The sequence below is a fragment of the Dipodomys ordii genome, unplaced genomic scaffold, assembly GCF_000151885.1.
Source record: "Dipodomys ordii isolate 6190 unplaced genomic scaffold, Dord_2.0 Scaffold14, whole genome shotgun sequence".
Lineage (NCBI taxonomy): Eukaryota > Metazoa > Chordata > Mammalia > Rodentia > Heteromyidae > Dipodomys > Dipodomys ordii.
The window spans coordinates 1,017,925-1,045,311 of record NW_012267230.1 but is presented as its reverse complement, the minus strand read 5'-3'; the positions used below and the strand labels follow the sequence as shown (position 1 = coordinate 1,045,311).

The window sequence follows — 27,387 nt, the reverse complement described above, 5'->3', positions numbered from 1 at the left end:
TTTTTTTTTTTCTCTTCATCTTGTAAACATAACTTGTACTTTGTTGGCAATTAAGTTTGAAAAGGAAAATATGAAACCATGATTTTCATCATCCTGCCCCAGTCAGCATACACTCTCTTTATTAGGAGAATGAACCAAATAATAAGCACAATACATGAGGAACTTCAAATTGTACTGCAGAGGTCCAGCTGGTTTCCGCTGGGCACGATCTCACTGAAGCCGACCCTGCTGTTCTCCGCTGGGCTGGGCAGGGCAGGGCCGCAGGCCATGAGGCGGGCAGTGCCTACTGCTCTGTGTCTTCTCAGGCAAGTGGAGGCTCTATGCCCGGCTCCGCCACCCTTCCTTGGCTTGGCTATTGGTTGGGTTAGGGGTCTGCTACTATTGTCAAGACTGTACTGTCCCTTTAAGGTACCACATGCCTCCATAGCTTACACAGCAGTCCTACAGGAAAGAAGAGAAACAGGTTAAAGGACAGATCCTGGCAGAAAAGAAAACTTGTCTGTATGTCCAGAGGGATGGGGGCAGATGTGTGATTCCTGGGTAGAATAAATGTGACACATGATAAGCTAAGTATGCTGCTGCAGTAAATATCCTCTCTTCTCTGAGGCTTGGTGCCTTTGTCTTAGGATATTTTAACAAGAACTACAAAATAAATGTGCTTTATAAATATCAAATATTGCTAAATTAACCAGAACAAAGACCTTAATTAACCAGAATTCAGTGCCTTTAGTGTTCAAGGTAACAGGTCAAATACAGGGATAAAAGTTAGGCACCACCTGGGGCTGGGAAGGTGGCTCAGTGGTAGAGCGCTTGCCTTGCATGCCTGAGGCCCTGGGTTCGATTCCTCAACACCACATAAGCAAAAAGAAAAAAACTGGAAGTGGCGCTGTGGCTCGAGTGGTAGAGCGCTAGCCTTGAGCTGAAGAGCTGAGGGACAGCGCCCAGGCCCAGAGTTCGGGCCCCATGACCAGACCCCCCCCCCAAAAAAAAAGGCACCAGTGGCTCACACCTATATCATAGCTACTCAGGAGGCTGAGATCTAAAGCTCATGGTTCATAGCCAGACAGGGTAGGAAAGTCTGTGAAACTCTGATCTCCAATTAATCAACAGAAAACCAGAAGTGCTGCTGTGGCTCAAGTGGCAGAGCGCTAGCCTTGAGCTGGAGAGCTGAAGGACAGAGCCCAGGCCCAGAGTTCAAGCTCCACAACTGACCAGAAACAAACACACAAAAAAGGGCGGGGGCAATCATTCAAAGCTAGCCAGGGCAGGAAAGTCTGCGTGAGTATTAACCATGAGAAAAAAAAAACGGAAGTGGCGCTGTGGCTCAAGTGGTAGAGTGTTTACCTTGAGCTGAAGAACACCAAAAAAAAAGATGGCAAATGGAGGAACCTATAGATTCTAATGAGAAGGAATTAGAAGGAAATTTTCTTTTCTTTTTCCTAAAGAAACAATGCAGACCAGAGGTACTCAAAATGATGAGTCATTTAGAAAAGTTTGTTGAGGGTTGATTAACCATCAGAGAGCAGAAGTGGAGTCCAAACCTCATGAATGGCACACCCATAAAAAGGATTCTATGCTGGTACTGGTAACTCTGGTCTGTAATCCTAGCTACTCAGGAGGCTGAGACCTGAGGACCAAAGTTCAAAGACAACTTGGGCAGAAAAGTCCATGAGACCCTTATCTTCAATTGACCAGCAAAAGCCAGAAATGGAGCTGTGGTTCAAGTGATAGAATACTATAGCTTTGAACAAAAAAATCTGAGAAACAGCAACTAGACCCTGAGTCTAAGCCCTAACACACACATAGGTCTCTTGAAAGCTTACACCACAGTTGTGAAGCCTGTGGCATCAATGGGAAATGGTGTAAGCTGCAAGGATGGAGTCAGGGTTCTAATGCATGTGTTGTTCTGAGAGGGTGACCCCCCATCCACATGCTCAATGCACAATGCCTACCCACCAGCAGCTGTTGACTGCCAGAGCAGCTGACGTAATACACACCCAGTGGAACTCTGGTACTTGCCACACAGCTGGCAACCTTGTGCTGCCAGTGACTGAGCCCAGGCCACAGGTATGACAATGCGTGAGTGGTGGACATACCTTCAGCACTTTATCCACTTCCTGTTTGCTTAGATCTTCTCCACACTCTTGATTCAACCGAGACTGGATCATGTTCCGGCGCACCCGGTAATTTTTGGAAAAAATTTCAAGCAAAACCTGTCGATGCTTTAGTAGTAGAGATGTGTTATTACAGGAAACAGTGCTCCCAAAGTGAACCTCCCCAAGATACCCAGCACAGTCTCTACTAACAGCCCTCACCCACCTCCCCTAACCAAAGATAAGCACGTCTCCCCAACTGCCATTGCTTCAGACCCTGGTCAGGGTTGATGCATACACGAACAAGAGAGGGGCAGAAGGACCCAGAGGACAAACAGTATGGACATACTTCCAGAACAAACCCTGAGAGAGGAGTCTAACGAGCAAGGGTAGCCACATTACCACCACATCTAAGAAACAGAAGGCTGAAGAATGCCTTATACCCCAAACCAATACCCACTGGGCACCAGTAGCTCCTGGCTGTAATTCTAGCTACTCAGGAGACTGAGACCTGAAGTTCAAAGGTAGCCTGGTCAGGAAAATCCATGAAACTCGTATCTCCAGTTAACCACCAAAAAACTGGAAGTAAAGCCATGGCTCAACCAGTAGAGAGCACTAACCCTAACCTTGGGCAAAAAGGAGCTTAGACATAGCCCCCCAGGCTCCGAGTTCAAGCCCAGTACAGGTGCATGTACGTACATGTACGCACGTGCATGTGTGCGTGCGTGCACACACGCACACACACAGACACACCCCTCAGGACTATAAAATACTATTTGAAATGAGTGCTTTAAATTTATTAAGTCACTCTCTTCAGCCAACCTTTCACGTTCAGAAAAGTTATCTTTAGATCAATAAAACTTGGGGCAGGGTTGGGGAATGGGGGTGGCTCAGGCTCCATAGCTACAAACACAGAGCCACTATTGAATTCACATTTCTGTTCTCTGAACACTTGCCAAGATGTGGCTCGTTAAAATAATCAACTTCTCTAACTTAAAATCCAAGCCTGGGACCTGCAGAGGAACGCTTTAGAATCCCACAGCCAGCAGCTCCTGAGAACATTTCTCTGCTCCCAGGCTACAAAACCCCGTGGGTGTCCCTGCCCCAGAGGAGCTGTGTGGAGGCTGCTACGCGACCCACTGCCAGTGCCACCCAACGCTAGGTGCGTCCCAGAAACCCACTTCATTTGTTCAACTGTGCATCTACTGCATGTGACCCTTGGCGTTCAGGATCACAAGGTCTGCTTCCTGCCGTGGCTGGCCTCGCTGGAGCGGTAGAGTGGCCGGGAAGGCTGACAGCCAGAACGACGGGGTACAGCCCCGCCCCGACTCCCAGGAAGACAAGCAAAGGTTGCCTCACCTGATCACTCATGTCTCCAGACTCCCAGAGGGCGAACACCTTCTGCTCGTCCGGGGAAGCAGCACTCTGTGGGGGAAACTGGCCCAGGCCCAAGTGTGAGTTGGTCATTTGTCGGCCATGCAGCCCCACTGCCCTGCCCGCCCCCCGCCCCCAGCCTGGGAAGCTGTGCTCCAAGCCCAGCCCTGCAGCTCACTGGCCACCAGGCGAGCGCGACGCCCCCCCATGGCCCCGGATGGAGGCAGCCAGCTTCAGATTCCTACCAACGGTCACGAGCTCAACCCTGCCTACAGCCTTCTACCCTGAAGGGCCAGACCATCGCTGCATTTCCCTGAGGACCATGCAAGGCCCAGAGGCCCCGCCTCACTCTGGAGTCCCCCAGGCCACTGGGTTCGGCAGGGTCCACAGGTGGACTGGGAAAGGGGTGGCACAGACCTGACCTACAGAGGGGAGAAGAAAAAAACGGGGGGAGGGGTTTCCCCAAACCATGAGTAGCCACAGTTCTGGAAACGCTGATGTGGGCTTTATACAGTATCAATTAATCATAAGAAACCATGCAGTACCAGAGTACTGCTGAGCCCATGTCTCCAAGAGGAAGAAGGCAAGCCAAGGCCGTGCAGCTGACGAAGAACAGGGTAGCGTTTTGTTTTGTTTTTTGGTGCTGGAACTCGGGGTCTGGGTGCTGTTCCTGAGCTCTTTTCATTCAAGGCTGGTGCTCTTCCAGTGGAGCCACATCCCCACTTCCAGCTTTGTGATGGTTAACTGGGGCTAAGAATCTCACTTTTCTGCATAGGCTGGCTTTCAACTTTAATCCTTGGATCTCAGCCTCCTCAGCAGCTAGTATTATAGGTATGAGCCACTGGCACATGTGCCTCTTTTTTTTTTGGGTCCAGTTGTGGGGCTTGAACTCTGGGCGCTGTCCCTCAGCTCTTCAGCTCAAGGCTAGCGCTCTACCCTTGAGCCACAGCGCTACTTCCCAGATTTTTTTCTTTTTGCTTACGTGGTGCTGAGAATTCGAACCCAGGGCCTCATGCATGCAAGGCAAGCGCTCTACCACTGAGCCACCTTCCCAGCCCCACGTGGCCCTCTTTTTGAGACAGGGTTTCCTTAGCCCAAATTGGCTTCCAACTTACAATTCTGGGATCACAAGCAAGGCTATCGCACTCAGCTTAAAGTGAGAGTCTCCTTGCTTTTCCTAGGCTTCCTCTCTTATGTAAAAAGAGAAGCCTCTTGGCCAGTCAAGACCTGGGGGCTCCCTGCAGAGACCGGGCCAACCAAGGAGGAGGATGCGCAGGTGCGGGGAGAGTGCCAGGACACCTGAGCAGCCCATACCCTCCGCACCTGCCCAGCCCGTGCCTGTGGCAGGCAACTCACAGACATCAGGCTGATGCCCTGCCCTCATGCGGCCCAGCGCACACAGAAGGGTCAGCAGAGAGCGACACCCACCTGCTGGGCCCCAAATCTCAGTACCTTCTAGAGACCTTGCCAAGGAGGCTCCCTGCCAACAGGGCCAGGCCCCGGGAGGCGGCTGGCCGGCCTGGGATCCACAGGGCCTCCTGCCCTAGTTTCTGCTCCCCACTGGCCTTGAGTACCACAGGGGTCACCGGGCCCTGGCGCTATCCACGTCAACTCTCCCTCATCTGAGAGGTGGGCTGCCTCCCCTTAGCCCATTTGCTGCCAGGGCTGAGTAGTGCCTAGGAGGAGAAAGCCTCCACCATGGTCTCCTTTAGGCTATGGCTGGGCACCTCATCCCTGCCAAAGGACCACATCCACACACAGGGCTCCACCAAATGCCGCCATTACAGGCCTCCTGGCTGGCAGGACAAAAGCCTGGGTACCAGTGGCCCACCAGGACCCACGTCCAAGCTGTGGAGAAGGCTTGATTCATGGTCACTGAAGCATGCAATGCAGTAACCCTTAACTTGCTTCCCGGGAGGTGAGATCTCCACAAGAAGAGCCTATTCACTAACCCTCACCGCGAGCCACGCCCTTCAAGCCCCATGTGGTTCTTCCCAAAGTCCTGTGACACAAAACCTAGCAGCACCCCACTTCAGAGGGGGATGTGGAGCCCCACTGAGGTACTCATGTAGCCACCACACACGTGCTGAGGGCGCTGCCCACTCATGTGGAGCTTCTAGAAGCCCATCAACACCACACCCCTCTACCCCCCACAATGCACTGTGCTCGGGCACAGCCTCTACTTACAGGCACCAGTATCTGCTTGCACCCCGCGGCCAGCACTGTGTCCTGCAGCATGCGGTCCGAGATGCCACTGAAGAGCATGTGGCCGGGCGGCAGGCTGGCCAGGTGCAGGTTGAAGAGGCGTTTCAGTTCACTCAGTGTGAGCACAAACTGTCTCTGAAAGGTGGCCGTCACAAAGGCCCTGAGTTCCCGGGCTACGGGGGTGCTGGCACAGCCGGGGGGCGGGTGCCCATTGAAGCTGTCCCCGGCCAGAGCCCGCCCGGCAGGAAGCCCATTGGCCAGCCTGTTGCTGAGGCCACCACCTCCACTGGGTGTGGTGTCCATGGGCTCCTCCTCCTCCACATCCTGCTCATCCTCATCCTCTCCCTCCTCACTCAGTGGCTCCTGCTTGATCTGCACACTGGTCAGGACTGCAGGTCCCTGCACCTGCTCCTTCCGCCGCTGCAGTTCCCGCTCCAGAAGTACGTGGTTCTGCTGGGCCTTGCTTTTGGCTACCTGGACTCGCTGCTCCCCGGAGATCAGCACCGCAGGCCCTGTGGGGTGAAGGGCTGACGTCAGGAGCCAAGTGCTTTCTCTCCCACACCGGGCTCAGGTGGGACTGGGCTACCCCTCCAGGAGGAAGGAGGCTGTGGTATGTCAAGTTCCACGTGTGGAGTGGCATCGCCAATCTCTAGACTGGACAGAGCCCACACCCAGCTCCGGAGGACACAGGCCTCAGGGGCTGCCCCCCGCTGACTGTGGAAGGAAGAAGGGAGGGGAACAGCGAAAGCCACACATCCCCACCAAGACCTATATTCTGGGCCAGAAGGACTGAGCTAGGTTTACCTGGCCCAAAGCCCCACCCACCTGCCTGTCCGTCTGGCTTCTTTGGCATGGTCTCCTTCACAAGATTATAGACTTTTTCTAACCTGGAAAGAAAAGAGAAGCATTTGAACTCTAAGGCATGACCCTGATTGCTGCTTAATACGCTCAAGCCCTCGAAGCCCAGACGCTGTAGTCCCTGGACAGCAGCAGAGCTGGGCCAGGGCAGGTGATGCCAGGGCCCGATGCCTCTCCCTCCCTTCCCAAGGCCACGGGAACTCGCAGCTCTGCTCACTGGGGGCTGTGACCAGTATGGGTCCTGTGTTGGGAGGGTTCGGGGGCTATCCACCAGCACGGAGAACTGCTCAGGGCCGTGGCTCTCGCCTGCCTCCTGGCTCTGCCTTCATCCCACCCTGCAACTCTTACTTGGCCTGGATGCCCGTCCATAGCATGTGCTGCCGCTGAACCACATCTGGATGCTTCTTGATGAACTCCCCATCGTGGGGCAGAATGAACTCCCAGCCTTTGTTGACCCTCACCACAGCCATGTGCTCCAGCAGGTCCTTCACATCCTCCGCGCAGAGCTGCAGGGAGGAGCGAGTGAGGCCCACCCTCCTGGGGGCCTTTGGCAAGCGGGCCCCGGGGCTCGGGAGGACGTCACTTACCTTGGTCACTGCTGCCACCTCCTTCCTCACCACCCAGCGGCTCTGTGTGAACTTCCACATCTGAGGGAGAAAAGCAGCAGGTTCCCAGAGGTGGTGTGAGAGGACGGCTGGAGCCTGCAGCAGCCCTGGGCACATGGACCCAGGGTGCTCCGCACACTTCTGCCCCAGCCACGGGCCTTGGCAGCGAGTCCTCCACCTCTGTGTCTCCTCCACCCCTCTGCTGGTACAGAGTCCATCTTCTACTCCACAGGGACCAAAGCGCCCCATAAGCCAGGCTCTGTCCACCTCGTCATTGCCACATCCCCAGTGCTTCCTGAAACATGTCACGATTTGGTAGGCGACTCTGGGCCTGGCACGACCCCGGGCACTCTGCATGGGCAGCCTGGCGTGCCACTTCACGGAAACCCCCCACACCCCGCGAGCCTCACCCCACCCTGGAAATTCTCACATCCCCTGCCTTCTTCACAGGGTACCTGGCAGAGGTGAGGGTGGGTGTCTGAGATCTAGCCCTTTCCCTGCAGAGGGGGTGGGCACTGGGCATGGGGATTTGAGGCACTTGGACCCCACAGATGAAGTCACACCCACCAGACCCACTAACTGCCCACAAGAACTGCGAGAAATCACCGACTCCAAGCTCCCTGGGACAAGGCCGGCCCGTGGGTGGGCAGAAGTCACCATGGACAGCTCCAAAGGACAAGTTTCAGGAAGCTCCAAGCTCTAAGGAGGCAGTGCAAATCCCTAAGACCTGGAGCCTGGCACCCTGCAGGGGCGTTTAAACTCTGCATCTGGGAGGGGAGCCACACGTCCTGGACCCTGTAGGTTATGGACTCCGTAGGGCCAGAGTGCCCAATTATTCATGACCACTAGAAATCTACCACTCTCATCTGCCCAGATCCACAATGCAGGCAAGACTGGTAAAGTACTGCTTGGCCAATGAACAAAGGGTCTGAGGAAGGAGAAAGGCAGAGGGGAAGCTCGCAGGGCAGCTTCCACACCTGCACCAGGGCCAAAACCTGGGTACTTACCACAAAGTCTCGGCCTCGGCAGAGCACCTCAGCAGGGACCCCGCTGTGAGGGCTGGAGGAGTCCTTGGGGTACAGGATGTCACTGCCAGACAAGGGGAAGGAGGAGTTGGTCAGTCCCCATCCTCGATCCTCGACCCCCCCCCTCGTGAGAAAGGGCAGTATGCCACACTGCACCCCAAGAACTCTGCCCAGAGCCCACAGGGGAAATCCATGTAAAGTTATATATGGCATCAAGGTGATACTAAACAAGATGCATTATACTCATTCATGGATTAAACCTCTTTGTAAGCCAGGCACCGGGGCATAGGCTTGTAATCCTAGTTATTCAAGAGCTCAGATCTGAGAATGGTAGTTCAAAGCCAGCCTGCGCAGGAAAATCCCCATAACCGTTATCTCAAATTGACCACCAAAAAGCCACAAGTGGAGCTATGGCTTCATGGCAGAATGCTAGATTGGAGCACAAAGCTCAGGGCCAGCACCCAGACCTTAAGTTCAAGCTTCAGGACTGGCAGCAAAAACGAAACAAAAACCTCTTGGTAGGACTACTTCCAGATACTAAATAAATTATAATTAAAGATACAAAGGCCTTTGGGCAGGTATGTGTGAGCTGAAGTCACAGATCAGAGGATGGGCCTGGCAAACATTGGGAACGACAGGGTAAAAGCTAGAGGGTCTCCAGTGTGACTCCACCCCATCCCATCCTTAGCCCTGGCCTGGCCTCCGCTCCCCTGGCTTGGTGCCTCTGCTTGAAGGTCCTCTTGCCCCCTGTCCAGTCCTGGGCCAGCAGACACCTAGGACCTATGCACTCAAGCTGACCTCCAGGGCTGGGAGCATGGCTCAAATGGGAGAGGCTCTGCAAAGCACATGCAAGGCCCTGAGTTCCAATGTCAATACCATCAAAATAAAACAGTTGAGCTTCATGGATATGGGGATGTGGCACGTTATGTGCGCACACACCAACCAGAACAAAACAAACAACAGCTCTGTGGAGGACTTGCAGTGAGACACCGATACCCTGCCCCTGGGCTAGTCCTTAGGTGCGTGATGGGACGGCCACTCGCGGATTCTGTGGCAGAGTTATGTGGCATAGGTAAGTGTCCCTTAACAAGGGATGAAGGGCCAGGGCAAAGCTCTTCCACAGGGAACGTCTGGGCAAATGAGGACAACAGGCAGCACACTGAAAGGGCACCACCACGGAGCAGTAACACAAACGCACTTTATAAACGGCTTTGGACAACCCATTGTGAAATGATGGAACTTTGTGCAGTGAATTCGTTTTTGAAAAAAAAAATGTGCAGCTTAAAAAAAAAGTACAGCTTCTGACACTTCACTGTACTATTTACCTTAGCACCACATTACTCAAAAAAAGTGAGTTTTTACCAATATACTTACTTCAAGTGACACCCTGTATTTACTAAGGGGGCTGCGTGTGCTAGAAGCCATAATGGGCACTAGGGACATACGGTGGGAAATGGCAGTCAGGGGAGGAAGCACAGGAGAAAGGAAACTATGGAATGGCATCCAGTCACAACTTATCAACTATGAACCCAAAGAGGCCATGGAAGAAGAAATCCACCCTCTGCCATGGTGTAAAGAAACTGCAGCAAGACAAACTCTCCCAAGCAGCCTAAGGTAAACAAAGGAAGACCTCAACTCAACAAGGATCAGACTGCCAGTAGACTTCTAACAAAAACAAAGTCAGCACAGGGCAAATCTTTGTGTGTGAAGGGAAGAAATCACCTCAGGAATTAATTCTACGTTCCATAAAAACATTCTTCAAGAAGAAAAGTGAGCAGGGCTCGCTCAGGAGGCTCAGATCTGAGAATTGTGATTCCAAGCCAGAGCAGGCAGTCAAGTCCATGAGACTCTTGTCTCCAATTAACCATCAAAAAGCTGTAAGTGGACGTGTGGCTCAGTGGCACAGCCTTGTGCAAAAAAGCTAAAAAACAAGCCAGGCGCTAGTGACTCACGGCTATAATCCTAGCTACTCAGGCTGAGACTGAGGATAGTGGTTCAAAGCCAGCCTGGGAAAGAAAGTCTGTGAGACTCTTATCGCCAATAAACCACCAGAAAACTAGAAGTAGTTCTGTGGCTCAAGTGGTAAAGCACTAGCCTTGAGCTGAAGAGCTCAGGGACAGCGCCCAGGCCCCAGAGTTCGAGCCCCACAACCGGAAAAAAAAAAAAAGTTTAAAAAACAGCATCCAGGCCCAGACTTGAAGCCCTAGTACCCACCCAACCCGCTACACACACCAGACGTTTCCAGATAAAGCACTTTTCAGGCAGAAGGACATTATTCTGATAGAAACAAACAGAAGTGATTCAGGAATAACAAGCAGAAGAAGGGAAAGAAACATGTGAGCAGATATAAAGACAGCTAACTGGTTAAGTTTTGGCTTGTGGGGAGTATAGTCAGAAGAAAAATACACCAACCCTGCAGCAGAGAGCAGAGAAGGATAAACAAACCAATCTAAGATTCTGAACTATCTTAAAAGAGGGTAAAAAGCGATGATTGCAAGCTGAAACTACAATGTAACCACTAAAGAATCAAAATGAAAAAAACAAAACACAAAAAGACACCCAGGTATTGCAGTACACATATATGCCCATGTCTATAATCCCAGGCACCAGAGACCTGGTTAGGAGATTCTGAGTTCAAGCCAGCTTGGATTCCACAATAATACCCTGCCTTTAAACAAAAACAAGACAAAGCCAGGACAGTGGCTCATGTCTGTAATTCTAGCTATGCAGGAGGCTGAGATCTGAGCATCAAGGTTCAAAGCCAATCTGGGTAGAAAAGTCTGTAAGACAATCTTCCATTAGCCAGCCAAAGGCTGGACTGAAGGCAATTTAGCGCCAATAGTAGAATGCCAGCTTTGAGCGAAAAAGCCAAGGGAGAGTTCAAGTCTCAGTTCCCGTACACACACACAAAACCAAACCTAGTAGAAGGTAAAATGAATGTAATATCCATTCAGCCACCAAAACTGGAGAACAGAAACTTCATTCTTTCCTCCTGAACTACCTTATGCCTCTGGAGAGGAAACAGAGGGCAAACAGCACAGACAGGAGGAGTACCTGGAGACTCAGAATTCCCTTGGTTCCTGCACGTTTCCAGCAGCTGCTATGTTCCCTTGGCCACCTGGCCATACAAAAAGCCACCCATGTCCTAGTGGGGTGATCTGAGTGCCTGAAGAATTTCACTTTTCTTTGGAGGGTAGGAAAATATTTCAAGATGTCTCTGACAAATGTCTCTCAAATAAAGACAGCTTTCTCCATTCCAATTTTTAAAATATTTTTCTAAATAACATTAAAAATACTAATTATAGGCAGAGTATGTAGAAAATATTATGGCAGGGTTTAGACCCAAGAAATCATCAATTACATCGAACTTAAATGGATCATCCAGAGCAGCTTACCTCTTCACCACCCAGTTTCCTTGGACCAACATCGCCACCTTCTGGATGCCACGCAGAACAGCCACGGAGTCCACCGAGGGGCCCAGCAGGCTCATCAAATGGGCAAAAGGCATGACCTTCACTGAAGTAAACATAGGAGACAAAGGCTCAGGAGACCCAAGGAGAGGCCTGGCCCTCCCCTCTCCCTGTCACAGTCTGCCCAGCCCCAGGTTCCCGTAGCCGCCTCTGAACAAGAGTAACAGGGGCATCCTGAACAGTGATGGCTGTCGCTGGCTGACTGCTCGTGGGCAAGAAGCAATCAGCGAGGAAGGCAAACAAACATAAAGGAGGAAGAAGACTCACTCCTCAGCCTAGAGAAGGTTCAAACTCATGCTTACCTGGCCCTGACAAAGTGGCAGAGCCAGAATTTCAACCCAGACCTCTGGCTCCGTATTTGTGCCCTTTGTCACTGCTCTGCTGGCCCAAGCGAGCATGGGCACAGGCTGGGGAAGGCCCCGAGTGCCCTGAAGAATGCCAGGGTCTGCTGGCACTGCCAAGCACAAAGGGAAACGCATGTGGCACCTCAGAGGAGGATCCCAGGGCTTGGGTTGGCAATGAACCAGCTGGCAGCCCCTCAGCCTTTAAGAAGGCCGTCCCAACTGGGCAAAGCGGGAGACACCCAGATATCGGGCAGGGGGAAGAACTTTACCACTAAAATGACCCAAGTCCCCAGTCATATGCAGGACTCAGCCCTGCAGACGCCTCATCCTTGAACCCTCCCAAGCATCGTGAGCTGCTTTCTTTTTAGGTCCAAGACCAGGTCTCAAACTCAGCACCTGGTATTTTTGCTCACTGACTAGCACTCTACCAACTGAGCCATGCCCCCAACCACAATCCTCAACTTTTTTTATAGACAATCTGAGACTCAGAAAGTCGAGTAACCTACTGCAGGTCCCCAGAGTAGGCAGATGTCAAAGAAGGCTCAGAGTTATGGAGCGGAGCCTGCTACCCTGCCCAGGATGGCGCTGCAGAGCTGGGCGCTCTGGGGAGCGGGGCCTCTGGCTTTGTCCTGAGACCTCAGACTGTCCCACAGACTCATGTCTGCAGTAGTGGGTAGAACTGGGGTCCCCTGTACCTACCATTCTTCATTAGGATCTTAATCTGGTCGGCCAGGGGCAGTGTCCGCAGCTGGGCCATGGACAGAACGTTGCTGGGGGCCACAGGCTTGTCTCTGTTATCATGGGAGTGAGTGACGGGTTAGAGGAGGCTGGGGGTGAGGGGAGTGAGGAAGAAGCCCCAGCCCCTTACTCACTTCTCCTCCTCCGGGCTGGGTGGCATCAGCATCATGAGGTATTCACTGCAGGAAAATGGCTATGATCAAAAGCTCTACCCTTCCCCGTGAGCACCAGCCACTGCCGGACAGGAAGGAGCTTCCTCAGTGGCTGCTCCAGGTGAAGCCCTTCCTCCCCTGCCCCACGTAGAGAAGGGGCCTTGGTCCCAGCATCCGCCAGTCTCACCTGGGCGACTTGACGAGCTCTGTGTTCTCCACCCCACCGGAGCCCTGGCACAGCAGGTACTGCCGCTCATGCTCTGAGCGGCTATCCTGTTCGGGGAGGGATGGGATGGAGAGGTCAGGCAACGCCCCCCTCCAGGCCTCTCTCCAATCCTGCCCTCAACCTTTGCCTCACCTCCCACTCTAGACTCAGGCCCATTCAACCTGAGCCCAGGACCCCAGGCCTTGCTTGACACCCTATCTATAACACAGAAACACTATCAGCAACAGCCAAATCCTAGCTCAGACTCTGAGCAGCAGGCTCTGGTCACTCCAATGGCTAGCCATATGCTCAGCTCATCTACAAAGTAACTCTACCAAGTTTTACCATTCCCATTTTACAGACAAGGAGAAGAGGTGAGAGGTTTAGGTAACTTGCCTACACTCACAAGGTAGGAAATACACAGTATATACAGAAAGTCTGACCCTGAGTCTGAGGCTCTGTGAGTAAAAACCTCTTCCAAAAGGCTCCAGAGAAACGAGCATGGGGAGCTAATATTCAACTGCTCGCCTCTCATGCAGTTTTAAGGTAAGGTTCCAAAGCCAGTGTATGAACTAAAAATTGGGCACAGAGCAAATCAATCCCCTCCCTCCCCCCCACCCCCCGCCCCAAGGTACACAGAGAACCTTGAGGCCTGCGACAGATGGCAGATGCTCTAGGGTGGCACCCGATGACAGCGATGTAACCAAACACTAGCCCCACTGTGAGCCCAGCAAGCTGTTCCCACTCCACGAGTGCCCTGAGGGAGATCCCCGCCCCCAAAAAACAGGAACCCTAGGCTGGCCTCTCCACCCCCACACCTGGCGCAAGCTAAGCGGGATGGGTAGAAGAAGAAACACCAAGTACCCACAGGACTTCCCTGCTACTTGGCCAGGACTTAGCACTGAAGTGAGGCAGAGGAGAAGAGAGTGGGGGCTGCTCACCCTCAGGCCACAGTAGTGCAGCTGGACCCAGGGCTCCTCCGCCTGCTTCTTCTGCAGGAACTCATATGACTGCACTCGCCGTTGGCGGGCCTGCTCCGACTCCGGCCTTGAAAACCGCACCTGGGGGTGGGGGGTGACATGCCTTCAGCCTGTCGCTTTCCCGAAGCTGTGCCCCACACGGAGGCATTCCCACGCCTCCTTGCTCTTCATTTCCTGATACAGGCACCCACATCCTGTCTATGAGCCACTCCGATAGACCAGGGCAAGAGAGCTCTGGCTTCCATCTGTCCTGCCATGAGGCTCATGGGGTTCGTAAATATACCCTTAGCCTATGTAAGGACACCCAACAAGCTGCCAGAGAGGACAAGACTCCTGCAGCCCCGCTACCATCGTCAGTTTAGGCTCCACCATCCGTTAGATGAGCCAGCGTCCAGTCCACAGGTCAGCCTCTTGAGATTTGTGCAATACTTCTCTTTTAAAACTCACGGCAACCTACAGCCACTTCAACGGGGGATCCTGACACACCGTTAATATTCTCATCATCTCTCTCAAAGGCTGGGATAAAGCACTAAGGTGGTGACTAGTCATCCGTGCACCACTGAAAGTACAGGGGAATCACGTAATAAACATGGGGCCTTGTGAGCTCACTGGCGATCCCTAGGCCGTAGCTTCCTATTTAAGACAACCACATGCCAGGCGCCGATGGCTCATGCCTGGAATCCTAGCTACTCAGAAAGCTGAGATTTGAGGATCATGGGTTGAAGCCAGCTCAGGAAGAAAAGTCTGAGACTCTTATCATCAATTAATCACCAAAAAAGGCCCAAAGTAGTGTTATGGATCAAGTAGTAGAATGCTAGCATTGAGCAAAAAAGATTAGGCCCTGAGTTCAAGTCCCAGGACTGGAACCAAAAAAAAGAAAGACAACCAGAGTATATAGGGTCCCCCTCCTGCATAGAACAAAGCTGTTCTGCTAAGAGCAACAACTCAGCTAGCTGAGCAGAGGTGGCCAGCTGGCCTCCAGCCACCCAACAGGAAGGAATGCCCCCCACGCCCAGAGCAGGTAGGCCCCTTGTGGCTCAGGCCCTCCACCCTTTGCTATCCTTCAGTGCAAGCTGTTTCCCTCACCCAGGGCCAGAGCTCACCGTGATCTGCTTCACATCTTCTTCCGCCTCGTCCTGTGAAGAGTCCCCGGCTGCAAGGGAAGCAAGCAGCCACTAACAGCTCTGCTGGGGCTGCTTGCCCTGCCCTGCCCTGCCCTGCTTCAGTATTACCCTCAAGAAACTGATCAGGCGCCTGGAACTCGCCAGCAATCAACAGACAGATGCCTAAATGGCAGTCTCCACTGGGAACAGTTATTACCCCCAGGTCATATGGAAATGTGAGACTTTTTGGTTGCTTCAAGTGTGGGGGTAACAAGAGTGGACAGAGGGATGCTAAGCGTCCCCCAACCTGACCCAAGCCACCCCGCCAAAACCACAGACAGAAGACAAGACAGCATGGCAGGGAAGCCAGGGCTCACCCTCGTTGGCCGCCTCCCTCTCACGGTGCTTGGCATCTGCCTTATCCAGGTAGGAGAAGCTAGGCCGCAACTGTAGAATGCCATGTAAAGGCGTCAGGTGGAGCTCACCTGGCAGAGGAAGATGGGCTTGAATCTGCCTCTAGGAACCAAAGCCAATACACCCAGCTTGGCTCAAGTCACCAAAGTCCAGTTTGGCCGACAGCCAAAAAGTTTCTGCTCAAAGCCACTTTCTGCAGGCCACCTCCCAACCAGTCCCCCTGCCTCCCTGGAATTACTGGTTCCTGCCTTCCTGGGTAGCTAACCAGACTCCTCCCACTACCCCACTCCACAAGGAAATAGATTTCCTCTCTTTTTCTTTTTTTTGTCAGTCCTAGGGCTTGTACTCAGGGCTTGGGTACTGTCCCTGAGCTTCTTTTGCTCACTCTTAGCACTTGAGCCACAGTACTGTTTCCAGCCTTTTCTGTTTATGTGGTCTAAGGAATCAAACCCAGAGCTTCATGCATGTTAGGCAAACACTCTACCATTAAGCCACATTCCCAGCCCCCATTCTTTTTTTTGGACAGTACTGAGCTTTTCTGCTCAAGGACAGCACTCTACAACGGTGAGCCACAGCTATACTTCCGGTTTCCTGGTGGAAGAGTCCCACAGCCTTTCCTGCCCAGGCTGGCTTCCAAACTGCCATCCTCAGATCTCAGCCTCCTGAGTAGCTAGGATTACAGTGTAAGCCATTGACACTCAGTAACGCTCCTTTTCATTCTTCCCCGATTTGCGAATGCTAATGTGGCTGCAGAAGTAGCTTGCCTGCTACAGTACAGTGCAGGAGTATATGATTCTGACTACAGGAAATGTGGCTTTAAAAAACTACAACCTTGAGATACAGTTCAAAATCAAAGACTAAGTAAGCGGGGCACCAGTGGCTCACGCCTGTAATCCAACTATTCAGGAGGCTAAGATCTGAGGATCGCAATTTAAAGCCAGCCCTGGCAGCAAAATCCTTGGGACTCTTATCTCTAATCACCAAAAAGCCAAAAGAGGTTGCGGCTCAAGTGGTAGAGTGCTAGCCATGAAGGGGGAAAAAAAGCCAAGACTATAGTTCTTTGACCCTGCTTTTGATTTTGTTCTCATTTCCTGGGGTTTACATTAGTTTTATGTAGTGTACCACTGGATATGTTAATATATTTACAACCATGCCAGCAGTGCCAATCAATTTTAGCTCATTTTCATCACCCAATAAAGAACCAGTTAGTCCTCACTTCGTCCTTCCCTCCAGCCTGGAAGCCAACTGGCTCTGTCTCTGTGGTTCTGCTTATTCTAGATATTTCACACAAAAGAGGGCACAGACTGTGTGGTCCTCTGAGCCCGGCCTCCTCCACCGAGTTCAGAGCTGTCAAGACTCATCTGGGGACAGTCTGTCAGGGCGTCATGATGGCACGGGCCAGCTAATGCTGCTGCTGTGTTTACTCACTCATAGGCTGGTGACCTTTGGGTTGCTTCCACTTTGGGGCTCTCGTGAATAGAATCACTGGGTCCTAATAACTTGTACTAAATTCTACCACCTGACCTCAAATTTAATAATACTACGCTGCACTTGAGTACCTGTGACCAAGAGGAAACGAGCCTGGAGTCCTAATCCTATCAAGTTGGGCACTGTCCCCCAAAATAGTGCCTTTTAGTACCCTAGAAACCTCAGTTCATTCTCACACCGGCTAGTGTCTGCAGGTCCAGCTCAGGGGAAGCAGGTGCCAAACACAAGGTGCACATGGACAAGGTCTGAGATCTCTCTGGCCCCATACCTTGCCTGTACAGTGCAGCTGCATAACGGGACGTGTTGCTGGTCGTCTGGGAAGAGCAGAAGGTCTGCTTATCCATCAGCTTCCTGGAAGGGAGCATAGGGAGAAGGATGTCAAGCTCCAGATGAGCCTGGAGAGCCCAGCCCAACTTAGGAAATGCACCAACCAGGGACCAGCACCAAGGCTAAGGGCAGCCTCTGTCTGCCTTGGGCAGGGAGTCAATAGATAGAAAACCCACAGCCACGGGGCTCATGCCTGTAATCCTAGCTACTCAGGAGAATGAGATCTGAGGATCATGGTTTGAAGTCAGCTCAGGCAGGAAAGTCAGTGGCTCAAGTAGTAGAGCGCTAACTTTGAACAAAAAAGAAGGCCAAGGACAGCACATAGGCTCTGAGTTCAGGTCCAAGAACTGGCAAAGAAAGAGAAAGAGAGAGAGAGAGGGAGAGAGAGAGAGAGAGAGAAGGGAGGGAGGGAGAGAGAGAAAGAAAGAAAGAAAGAAAGAAAGAAAGAAAGAAAGAAAGAAAGAAAGAAAGAAAGAAAGAGAGAGAGAGAGAGAGAAAGAAAGAAAGAAAGAAAGAAAGGAAGGAAGGAAGGAAGGAAGAAAGGAAGAGAGAGAGAGAGAAAAAAACCTCACAGCCTTGTTTGTGGTGGGCAGTCTCTAGGGGCCAGCTTGGGAGGAGGTGGGGAACACTGGAGTGCCCAGCGGTGGGGCAGTGGCAAACAGAGAACCAGTCTCCAAGGCTGGTCCCTGTAGACTTGGGGGGCGGGGGTCTGGGGACTCACGAGGAATACGTGCTGGTGTCATCGGTACAGGTGCCATCCACATTCAGTGCAATCTGCTCCCCTTTGCTGCGGCAATAGTTGGGGTTCAGGGTGTCGATGGCCATCTCAAGCTCTACCTGGGGATACCAAACACCGCCCCCACCTGTGAGGACCCAATGCACAGCTCAACATGGGTACCCCAACCTAGTCTCTGTCTAGAAGACTGACATATTCCTCTTTGTAGAAGACACCACCACCTCAAACTGCAACAGAAATGTCACAGAAAAGGGGGCCCCGCAGGGAGTTCATAGCCTTTTCCATCTCCCTATTCCATACCAAAGATGTGAATTAGGCACCAATGTTTAACACTGGGGAGATTCTTTAGAAACAGCCAGTCTCCAAGTTTGGGTGAAAAGAAGCAGAGACTGCTATGGCCTTGTCAGGAGAGTTTCTCGCCATGAACACCCAGGACAAGAGCCCCAGCTGCTCCCATAGACGGGCATGGACTCCCCCTCACCATCCCTCTGGTGGTGGTCAGATTTTCCTGTCAGGACTCCTCCACCCTACCCCTGTCCTGTCCAGGGAGCCTGAGCTGGCACCTGCCCATCTGCTCCATCTGGATCGGCTCCTTCCTTTGCTTCTGGAAACCCCATCCTCCCCTGCAGACTCTGTGAGCTGCTGCTGTTCCCTTCACCCCCCTCTCCAGCTTTCCCAACTGCTCCTGGGGCAGAGGGCAGCCCACCTTCTGCTGCCGGGGCTTGATCCTGGCTGAGAGGTGTGGAATGTCATCGTAGGTCATCGAGGCTGGACGCACAGGGTACTGGGGATGGAAGGGCAGGAAGGGAGCTGTCAGTCCATCCTGCCCAGCCAGCAGCTCTGGACAAGAATCAACAGTCACCCTAGCAGCACCCCAAGGAGAGTCCAGAGCACTCAGGGCCCGCATGAGCACCCTGAAGTCTCCACTTGCAACCCCATGGCACTGGCTCCTCCCAGCCGCCTTCTGCAGAGCAGTTTTATGGTCTTCTCACTTTTGAGGGACCTGTCCCAGCATCAGCAAGTTAAATAGGTACCCAAGGTTCTAGGAATCAACAGCATGGCCATGGGTCTGAGCGCCCAGGACCCAAGGTCATTCCGTTTACAGGAAACCAAGGGAGCAGAAATAGAAAACAAGGCTGGCCTCGTCATGTTTATTGCTGAACTGGACAACAGGCATGGGAAAGTGGTGACCCCATTCTCTCTTGCTACACCTGTGCCATGTTCCCACACCATACTTGGGGGGAGGGGGATGGCGCACTACTCACCAGCCCCATGCCATGCCCTCCCTGGGCCCCATGCCCCCTGGGTAAAGCTGTCTTTATGCAAACGGCTCCCACCCTCCAGCCTCTGTGGGGAGCCTGAAAGATGGAACCAGGAGCATAAGCACTACCTTTTGGGGATCAACTACCTTGTGGTCCTCCAAGGTCCCTCAACAGCAACACAGCACCCACACCTCCATTCAGCAGGTCTGAGGGCAGCTTTGCTGCTGCAACAGCCTGCAGCCCAGACGAAGCCCAGAGAAAGGCCAGCACTGGGTGTGCAGATCCTCCTCCAACCACCGAGAGGGCCTGAGACTGGGCTGCCTGGAGCTCCTAGCGCTTCGGGTTGATAAGGGCCACAGGGAAGGGTGCAGGTTCTGGAAGGCAGCAGGCCTCCAATGCAAACAGAGCTTGACCAGCACAGGGCCCAGTGCCCACAAGTCACTGTCATCACTCTGCTGTCAGGCCTCTTCCTAGCACAAGCAGATGCCACCACTGCCACCTGCCCCAGGCCTGCAGCAACCAGAAGCCTCCCTTGCTCCCACTGCAATACAGAATTCAAATTCAAATTCACTTTTGAATTCAGACCCCATGACCGACAATAAATAAATGTGCTCAATGCACGTGCACCACTATAAGCTACTGGCCCAGAAAGTAGAGGGCATCAGAGCTGGCAAGACCCAGGTGATCGCTGTGGGTTCCCACTATGGCTTTCCCCCATGCTCCAGTCCTCACATGAATCCCGTAAGCAGGCATCACCAAGACAGAGATTAGGAGGAAACTTCCAAGAGAACTGGAAGCTACATCTGGGTGTATGGTCTGAGATGTGAGCACTGCCTGACTTTTCCTCCCGCCAATGAAGAGACTAATAGCAGCCCCCTACCCCGGGAAGGGAGCTAGCACCCACTGCGCTCGGGTAGAGAATACTAAGAAAGGCCGAGGTTCCCCAGGCCATCCTGCTGGTTTGGCTTCCCCCTTTCCTTCCAGTTCCACATTTACCTGAAACAGATACAGCTTCTCTGCCAGACTTTTGGCCAAGTACACATCAATCTGGAAACAAGGGGAGAAGATTTAGCCAGAGCACAGGGCAGAGAGCACCAGGCCCCAACCGCAGGCACAAACCCACTCCTTGAACTTCCATTAGGGGCAGTGGCTCAGAGGGAGAGAGTTTAGGAAGGAGGAAATAGTTCAACTCAGGCCAATAAAGAGAACCAGGTCTCAAACCTCCCTCCTGACAGCTCAGAGCAACCAGGACAAGAGCTGCTCGCCCCAACCGCTGCTCGCCCCAACCAAGTTCTCTCCCAGCTAGGAAGGCACAGACAAAATCCCACCCTTGCCCCTTGCTCTTGGACCTACCTGCCACCATGGTCAAGTAGCCTGCAAGTCCTTTCATAACCGCCTCCCCAAGCCCATCCCATGTTTCCCTTCTGCTTCCTAGCTATGTATATGATCCCTGCTCTCTCCTACCCCTGGGCTTTGGCTTGCTCCTCCTTCCACCTGAAACACTTTGCACACATGCCCAGAGCCTTTACAATTCAGTCATCTTTAAAGATGCAGTGGAGGCAGCATCTGAATGGAGGCATGCCAGGGCCATCTCTGTACTGAGAGTCCCTTGGCTGCCACTCTGTCCAGCAACCATGCCCCCACATCCCCACCCATCATAGCTTTTTTTTTTTTTTTTGCCAGTCTTGGAGCTTCAATTCGAGGTCTAGGCACTGTCCTCGAGCATCTTTTGCTCAAGGCTAGCGCCCTACCACTTGAGTCATAGTGCTACTTCTGGCTTTTCCTGTTTATGTGGTTCTGAGGAATCAAACCCAGAGCTTCATGCATGCGAGGTGAGTACTCTACCACTAGGCCACATTCCTAGCCCTCATAGCTTGTTTTTGACAATGTAGTTGCAGCTAAAATGCACAGCTGGAATCCAAAAACTTAGTAAGCAGTAGCCCCAAATAAGGAAGAATCACTGAATATGTGTCTATGACCCCCCCCAGCTCAAAGCCAGGCTCCAGACATGTATAGGAAAGTCATGGACTTTGCCTCCCAAAGCTCCCCAGGGAAGGGCACAGCCACATGTGCTGAAAGACCGTATTGGGAAAACCCAGGAGGGGTTATTGTCCATCCCCATCCCTCAACAGAGACCACAGGGTCTACGAGCCAGTACGGGGCCTGGCACTGAGCAGAACAGCCAATGTGGCCAAGTCAGAGCCACCAGGGAGATCTTGGTAGTAAGGACACTGGACCAGAGCCCTGGGAGTGGTCAGCTACACCAGTGTCTGGGGAAAGTAGAGGTAATGGCAAAGACTAGGAGTACTAGGATACCAACAGCTCCCCCACTGGCCTGTGGAGGGGGGCGGGGGGCGGGCTCAGAGCACTGCCAGCAGCCCTGGTAGAGGATGGACAGCAGCAGTTACCTCCTGTACGACTGGGTCATCCTCTTCATTGGCCATACTAGGGAGAGCCACGCCTCTCGTAGTCCTTGCCTCAAATCTGCAAAGCAGAGCAAGAGACCTGGAAGTCAGCTGGTCAATACTGAACACTACTGGGGTGCCTATTCTAACAGAAACTGCATGGGAAGTGGGGGGCCCAAGACAACACTGACCAACTTCTGCGTCTATGGTGAAGTCTGCAGTGGACAGCCAACTGCAGTCTTCTACTGACCAAGAGAGAGGGAAGGAGGAGGGGGAGGGGGAGGGAAGGGAAACACACAACCAAGCAGTGGGTGCAAGCAAGGAGACTCAGCCAGGTGCTGGTGGCTCAGCCCTGTAATCCTAGCTATTCAGGAGCCTGAGATCTGAGGATCCACGTTTGAAGCCAACTTAGGCAGGAAAGTCTGTGAGACTCTTATCTACGACTAATCAGAAAACCCGGACTGTTGCTGTGGCTCAATGTGGTAGAGTGCTAGTGCTGAGCACAAAAGCTCAGAGACAGTGCCCACACCTTGAGTTTAAGTCCCACAACCAACAAATAAGGGAGGGAGGGAAGAAGAAAGAAAAACTCAGTCAAGCTGGGCGTTGGTGGCTCATGCTTGTAATCCTAGCTACTCAGGAGACTGAAATCTGAGGACTGAGGTTCAAAACCAGCCTGGACAGGAAAGTCTGTGAGACTCTCATCTCCAATAAAACCATGAGAAAAGCAGAAGCGGTGCTGTGGCTCAAGCAGTAGATAGAGCACTCACCTTGAGCAAGAGCACAGGGACAGTGCCCAAGCCCAGAGTTCAAGCCCCATGACTGACAAAAAGAGGGGGGGGGATGACTGGTTCTATGGGTTTCATCAGAGGACGGGGTGGCTGGTCCATAGCCACCGTTCCCACACCCATATCTGAGGCTGTGGCGCTACCAAATGAGAAAACAAGTGACAGGAGACGTCAAGTTTGCCCATACTTTCTCTCGGTGTTTGGTGTGAGGAGCCTGTGAGGTGGCTTGACCATTCCCATTGTACAAGATGATCAAGTGGACTTCAAGTCCAGGCCTTGGGGTGACCACTGAGTGGGGGTTCAGAGGAAGGCAGGGCCTCACTGCAGGGGAAGGAGGCATAGGCTGCTCAAGGGAGGGAAGGGTTAGGACAACAGAGCAACAGCAGTGTATGTGTGTGTGTGTGGGGGGGGGGTCCTCCAGGAGAGGGGAGGAGTCACTCCAGGCAGCCCCTGAGGGAAGGATGCAGGTGTCCCCATGGGGGAGAGGGCTGAATGCTCTTCATCCCCAGGACAAGGGGTGATCATGTTTAGCTGAGGAAGGGAGCCCAGTACCCCTCAGTCTGCAGTCCACACCACTCAGTGTGTCCAGACAAGAACGTGACCCCTGACCCTGATGCTTGTGGAATTAGTTCAATGTCACCTTAGCCCTCACTAAGACCCTCTCTTATCACAGACACACCCCAACCTGCCAACTACCCAGGCTGAAGCCATGGTGTCACCCTTGACTTCAATACCAGCAAAATCCTCTCAGCTCAATCTGCAAAGAGAGCAGGAGCTGCCTCCCCTCCCCCGCTGCCCCAGTCCCACCAGCTCTGCTGCTGGATCTCAGTGACAGCTTCCTGCTTCCACCCGGCCTCTCCCAGCACTGCTTGGCTTCTGTCGTGAAGAGCCTTGGAGGACCCCCATTCCATCCCATGCAGCACAGGTCAGCCTCCTGTCCCTTTCCCTCACACCTGTCCCTGCCACTGCACTCAGGGCCTGAAGAACTGTTCTATCTGCGGACAGCCTTCTGGATCCCTCCTGCATCTCTCTTGACTTTTGCTCAAATGTCACCTCGGCCCTAAAGAGCATCTCAGCCCCCCCCATTCAAAATTGTACGCTGTCCCCATTACTCTGCTCCAGCTTTCTCCATATCACAAGTCACTACTACCGCCACCCACAGGCCGGGACTTTAGTCTACTTTGTCCTGTGCGACATCCCAATGCCTAGCACACGACCACCTATTTGTTATGGTCAAGGTGAAGCATGGGCATGCCATGGGAGATTTAGTTTGAGAAAAACCTGGAGCAGGAAGAAATCAGGCCTGGAACAGGCCTGATTTCAGAATGGAGCGCTGGGGAACTATGAACCATTAAACAATTTTAGGCAGCTGCTACAGTGCAGAGAGGACATAGGAGGGTAGAAGGCTCCTCAGCTCCGTGTGTATGCATGGCAAGCATCTACCCTCCCTGCACGCACGCGTGCGCGCACACACACACACACACACACACACGGTAGGACCTCTGCGCGCACACATGCACACGTACACGCACACACGTACACACGCGCGCGCACGCACGCACACACACACACGCACACACACACACACACACACGGTAGGACCTCTGCTGACACACACACACACACACACACACACACACACACACACACACACACACACACACACACACACACACACACACACACACACACACACACACACACACGGTAGGACCTCTGCTGAGCCCAGCCCAGCTGAGATGGGATGAGATGACTCCCTCTGGATCCCATACGTGATTGGCTCACTGCAAAGGTGATCATCCTAGACCACCTGGGTGGCTCACACCTGTAATCTTAGCTACTCAGGAGAGTGAGAGCTGAGGACTGAAGTTCAAAGCCAGCTGGGGCAGAAAAGTCCCTCAGCTCCAATTCATTAGCAAAAATGCCAGAAGTGAGCCAGGCACCGGTGGCTCATGCCTGTAATCCTAGCTACTCGGGAGGTTTGAGATCTGAGGTTTGGAGGCTGAGCTCTGAGGATCGAGGTTCAAGCCAGCCAGGACAGGAAAGTCTGTGAGACTCTTATCTCCAACAAATCACCAGAAAACCGGAAGTGGCGCTGTGGTTCAAGAAGAGAGCCAGCTGGGTGCCAGTGGCTCATGCCTGTAATCCTAGCTACTCAGGAGACTGAGATTTGAGGATCACAGTTCAAAGCCAGCCCAGGCAGGAAAGTCTGTGAGACTCTAATCTCCAGTACACCACCAGAAAACTGGAAGTGGCTCTGTGGCTCACAAGGTAGAGTGCCCGCCTTGAGCTGAAGAGCTCAAGGACAGTGCCAAGCCCAGAATTCAAGCCCCAGAACCAACAAAAGAAAAGGAGAAGTAGAAGGAAAAGAAGAGGGCCAGCCCTGACTGGAAAAAGCTAAGTGAGAGCTAAGTTCAAGTCCCAGGACACATACACACTTGAGCTCAAAAAAATTTAAAAATGATCATTTCCAGTCTCCTAGCCAACAAGATCCAACTCAGTGACTTTCCAAGTTTTCAGCCTAAGACTCAGCATAAGAAAGTTCCTATCAATGACTAGAACACCTGAGCCATTGTATGACTGAAGCAAGGTTTCACAGAGAGCCACCACAACTGCCTACTTAGATACCGTGCAGTTTCTACCATTGTTCATTCAAAATAAAATGCTAGCGGAGTGCTAGCGAGTGGCTCACACCTGTAAGCCTAGCTACTCAGGATGCTGACATCTGAGACTTGTGGTTTGAAGCCAGCCAGGACAGGAAAGTCTACGGAAATCTTACTTCCAATAAACTTCAAAAAAAAAAAAAAGAAAAAAAGAAAAGGAAAGAAAGAAAAAAAAGAGAGAGAAAAAGGGGCCAGGAAGATGGTTCAGTGGTAGAGTGCTTGCCTCGCACACATGAGGCCCTGGGTTCGATTCCTCAACACCACATAAGTAGAACAAGCTGTAAATGGTGCTGTGGCTCAAGTGGTAGAGCACTAGCCTTGCCCAGGCCCAAAGTTTAAGCCCCACAACAGAGACAGAGAGGGAGGAGAGGAGAGAAGGAGAGAGGAAGAGAAGGAGAGAGGAAGAGAGGGAAGAGGGAGAGAAGGGAGAGGGAGAGGGAGAAAGAAAGAAAGAAAAAGCAAAAGCCAAGCCAGAGGCTGATGGCTTAGGAATGTAACCCTAGCTACTCAGGAAGCTGAGATCTGAGGATTGAGGTTTTCAGTCAGCGATGGCAGGAAAGTCCAATTAAGAACCAGAAAACCAGAAGTGGCTCTCAGGCTCAAAGTGGTAGAGCACAAGCCTTGAGTCAAAGAGCTCAGAGAAAACACCCAGGCTCTGAGTTCAAGCCCCAGGACTGGCACCCCACCCCCACCCCCAAAGAAATGGCTAGTGACAATCCCTTAAGCTGATTTCCTACTCCACTAATAAATCTTATCTAGTCTGAAGAACAATGATCTAACTTCTTCCCTAAGATCCTCTTTCAGACCTTTAATTCACCATCCCCTGATCAAAACCCTAAGTCATAAAATAGAATGCGAACTTTTCCTCGTGGTCCCGAGCGAGGCCCTACATAAAGTCCATCTCTACCTGACCTGGTGGCCGCCACCTGCTAGACCTCCAACAGGCCAAGCTCCAGGCAGCACGCTCTAGGAGGCACAGGACTTGGACAGTAGTCACCCCACCACCCCTCCAAGGCTTTTCCGGGGCAGGACTCCTGGTTATTAGCTCCAAGCCCAGACCCCATCTCAAACCCTTCCAGCTACACCCAACTCCTCAGCCTATTTCCGGAGTGGTTCTTACCATAACCAAGAACTTCCCTGTCTATTTACTTGGGGGTTGGTTGTATTCTGTACCAGAATATAAACTCCATGATGGCTTCTCAATGCTTCTGTTTTCTCCAGCATAAAGCAGAAATAAAGGCCAAGAGCCACAGGGCCAGTAATCCTAACTCTTCACTAAGTCACAGGAGGAGGATTGAGGTTCAAAGCCAACCCGGGCAGGAAAGTCTGAGACTCCTATCTCCAATTAACCAACAAAAGGCCTTCAGCGGAGGTGTGGCTCAACTGGTACCGCGCCAGCCTGAAAAGGCAAAGTCAGACCACAAGGCCTTGAGTTCAAATCTCAGTGTGCGTGGGTATGTGAACATGCAGGCACATGCACCCATATTACACACACACACACACACACACACACACACACACACACACACACAGTAATTATATGCATCATCGAGTTTGTGGTGGGGCGATTTTTTTAACTCACTCTTCTCCCAATAGCTGGACATGCCTGGCGCCAAGAACGCTTACATCTAGTCATTTTCTTAGCCACAGGAATCAAGACTTACCACCTTCACCTTAAAAAGGAGGATACTGAGGCTCAGAGGAATAAGGACATTGCCCAGGGTAATTCTGAAATCAAGACAGAAGTACCAGGTCTAGCTGATGTCAAAGAGCCTTGTTCATACCCTTAACCAAGCTGCTGCAAGCCTCTCTGATAAAAGGCACTATGGTATAGTGGATAAGAACGTGGACGCGATGAACCCGACTCCACAGGTTCAAGTCCCGCCTCTGTCGAACGTGATCCGCGGCCTCCGCAGCGCTACCGGACCTTGTCATCCTTTCCTATTTTCATCCGCTACACGGGCAAAAAATAAAAAAAAACGCCAGGCGCCAGCGGACTCCGGGGAAGAAGTGTCAGCCGGGGGGAGGCTCGTTACTACGTGGCAACCTGTTTTCTTCCCGATCCACGGAGACAGACGGGAGCTGCGGCCCCGGATGGCGCGCCGCAGGCGGGGTCTCGGCCCGCGGCCGGGCACTGCGGGGCAGGCGGCGATCG

At 52.5% G+C, this 27,387-nt stretch overlaps 1 protein-coding gene across 1 annotated transcript in view; it reads right to left on the bottom strand.

Moving 5' to 3' along the window:
• The window catches only part of Polr3e (polymerase (RNA) III (DNA directed) polypeptide E (80kD)), a 28,006-nt gene continuing 619 nt past the window's right edge, over positions 1–27,387 (bottom strand). The window contains exons 2-22 of the mRNA XM_013011739.1: positions 23,380–23,383; positions 21,788–21,865; positions 20,376–20,426; positions 18,824–18,901; positions 18,103–18,218; positions 17,323–17,405; positions 15,530–15,637; positions 15,153–15,202; positions 14,011–14,130; positions 13,052–13,137; positions 12,847–12,891; positions 12,674–12,765; positions 11,556–11,676; positions 8,143–8,224; positions 7,118–7,177; positions 6,879–7,036; positions 6,498–6,559; positions 5,655–6,184; positions 3,453–3,530; positions 2,097–2,222; positions 1–441 (exon numbers count right to left, since the gene is read on the bottom strand). Coding sequence (XP_012867193.1) covers positions 385–441; positions 2,097–2,222; positions 3,453–3,530; positions 5,655–6,184; positions 6,498–6,559; positions 6,879–7,036; positions 7,118–7,177; positions 8,143–8,224; positions 11,556–11,676; positions 12,674–12,765; positions 12,847–12,891; positions 13,052–13,137; positions 14,011–14,130; positions 15,153–15,202; positions 15,530–15,637; positions 17,323–17,405; positions 18,103–18,218; positions 18,824–18,901; positions 20,376–20,426; positions 21,788–21,823 — 2,139 coding nt within the window. The 5' untranslated portion in view covers positions 21,824–21,865; positions 23,380–23,383 and the 3' untranslated portion in view covers positions 1–384. The remainder of the gene's footprint in view (positions 442–2,096; positions 2,223–3,452; positions 3,531–5,654; positions 6,185–6,497; positions 6,560–6,878; positions 7,037–7,117; positions 7,178–8,142; positions 8,225–11,555; positions 11,677–12,673; positions 12,766–12,846; positions 12,892–13,051; positions 13,138–14,010; positions 14,131–15,152; positions 15,203–15,529; positions 15,638–17,322; positions 17,406–18,102; positions 18,219–18,823; positions 18,902–20,375; positions 20,427–21,787; positions 21,866–23,379; positions 23,384–27,387) is intronic.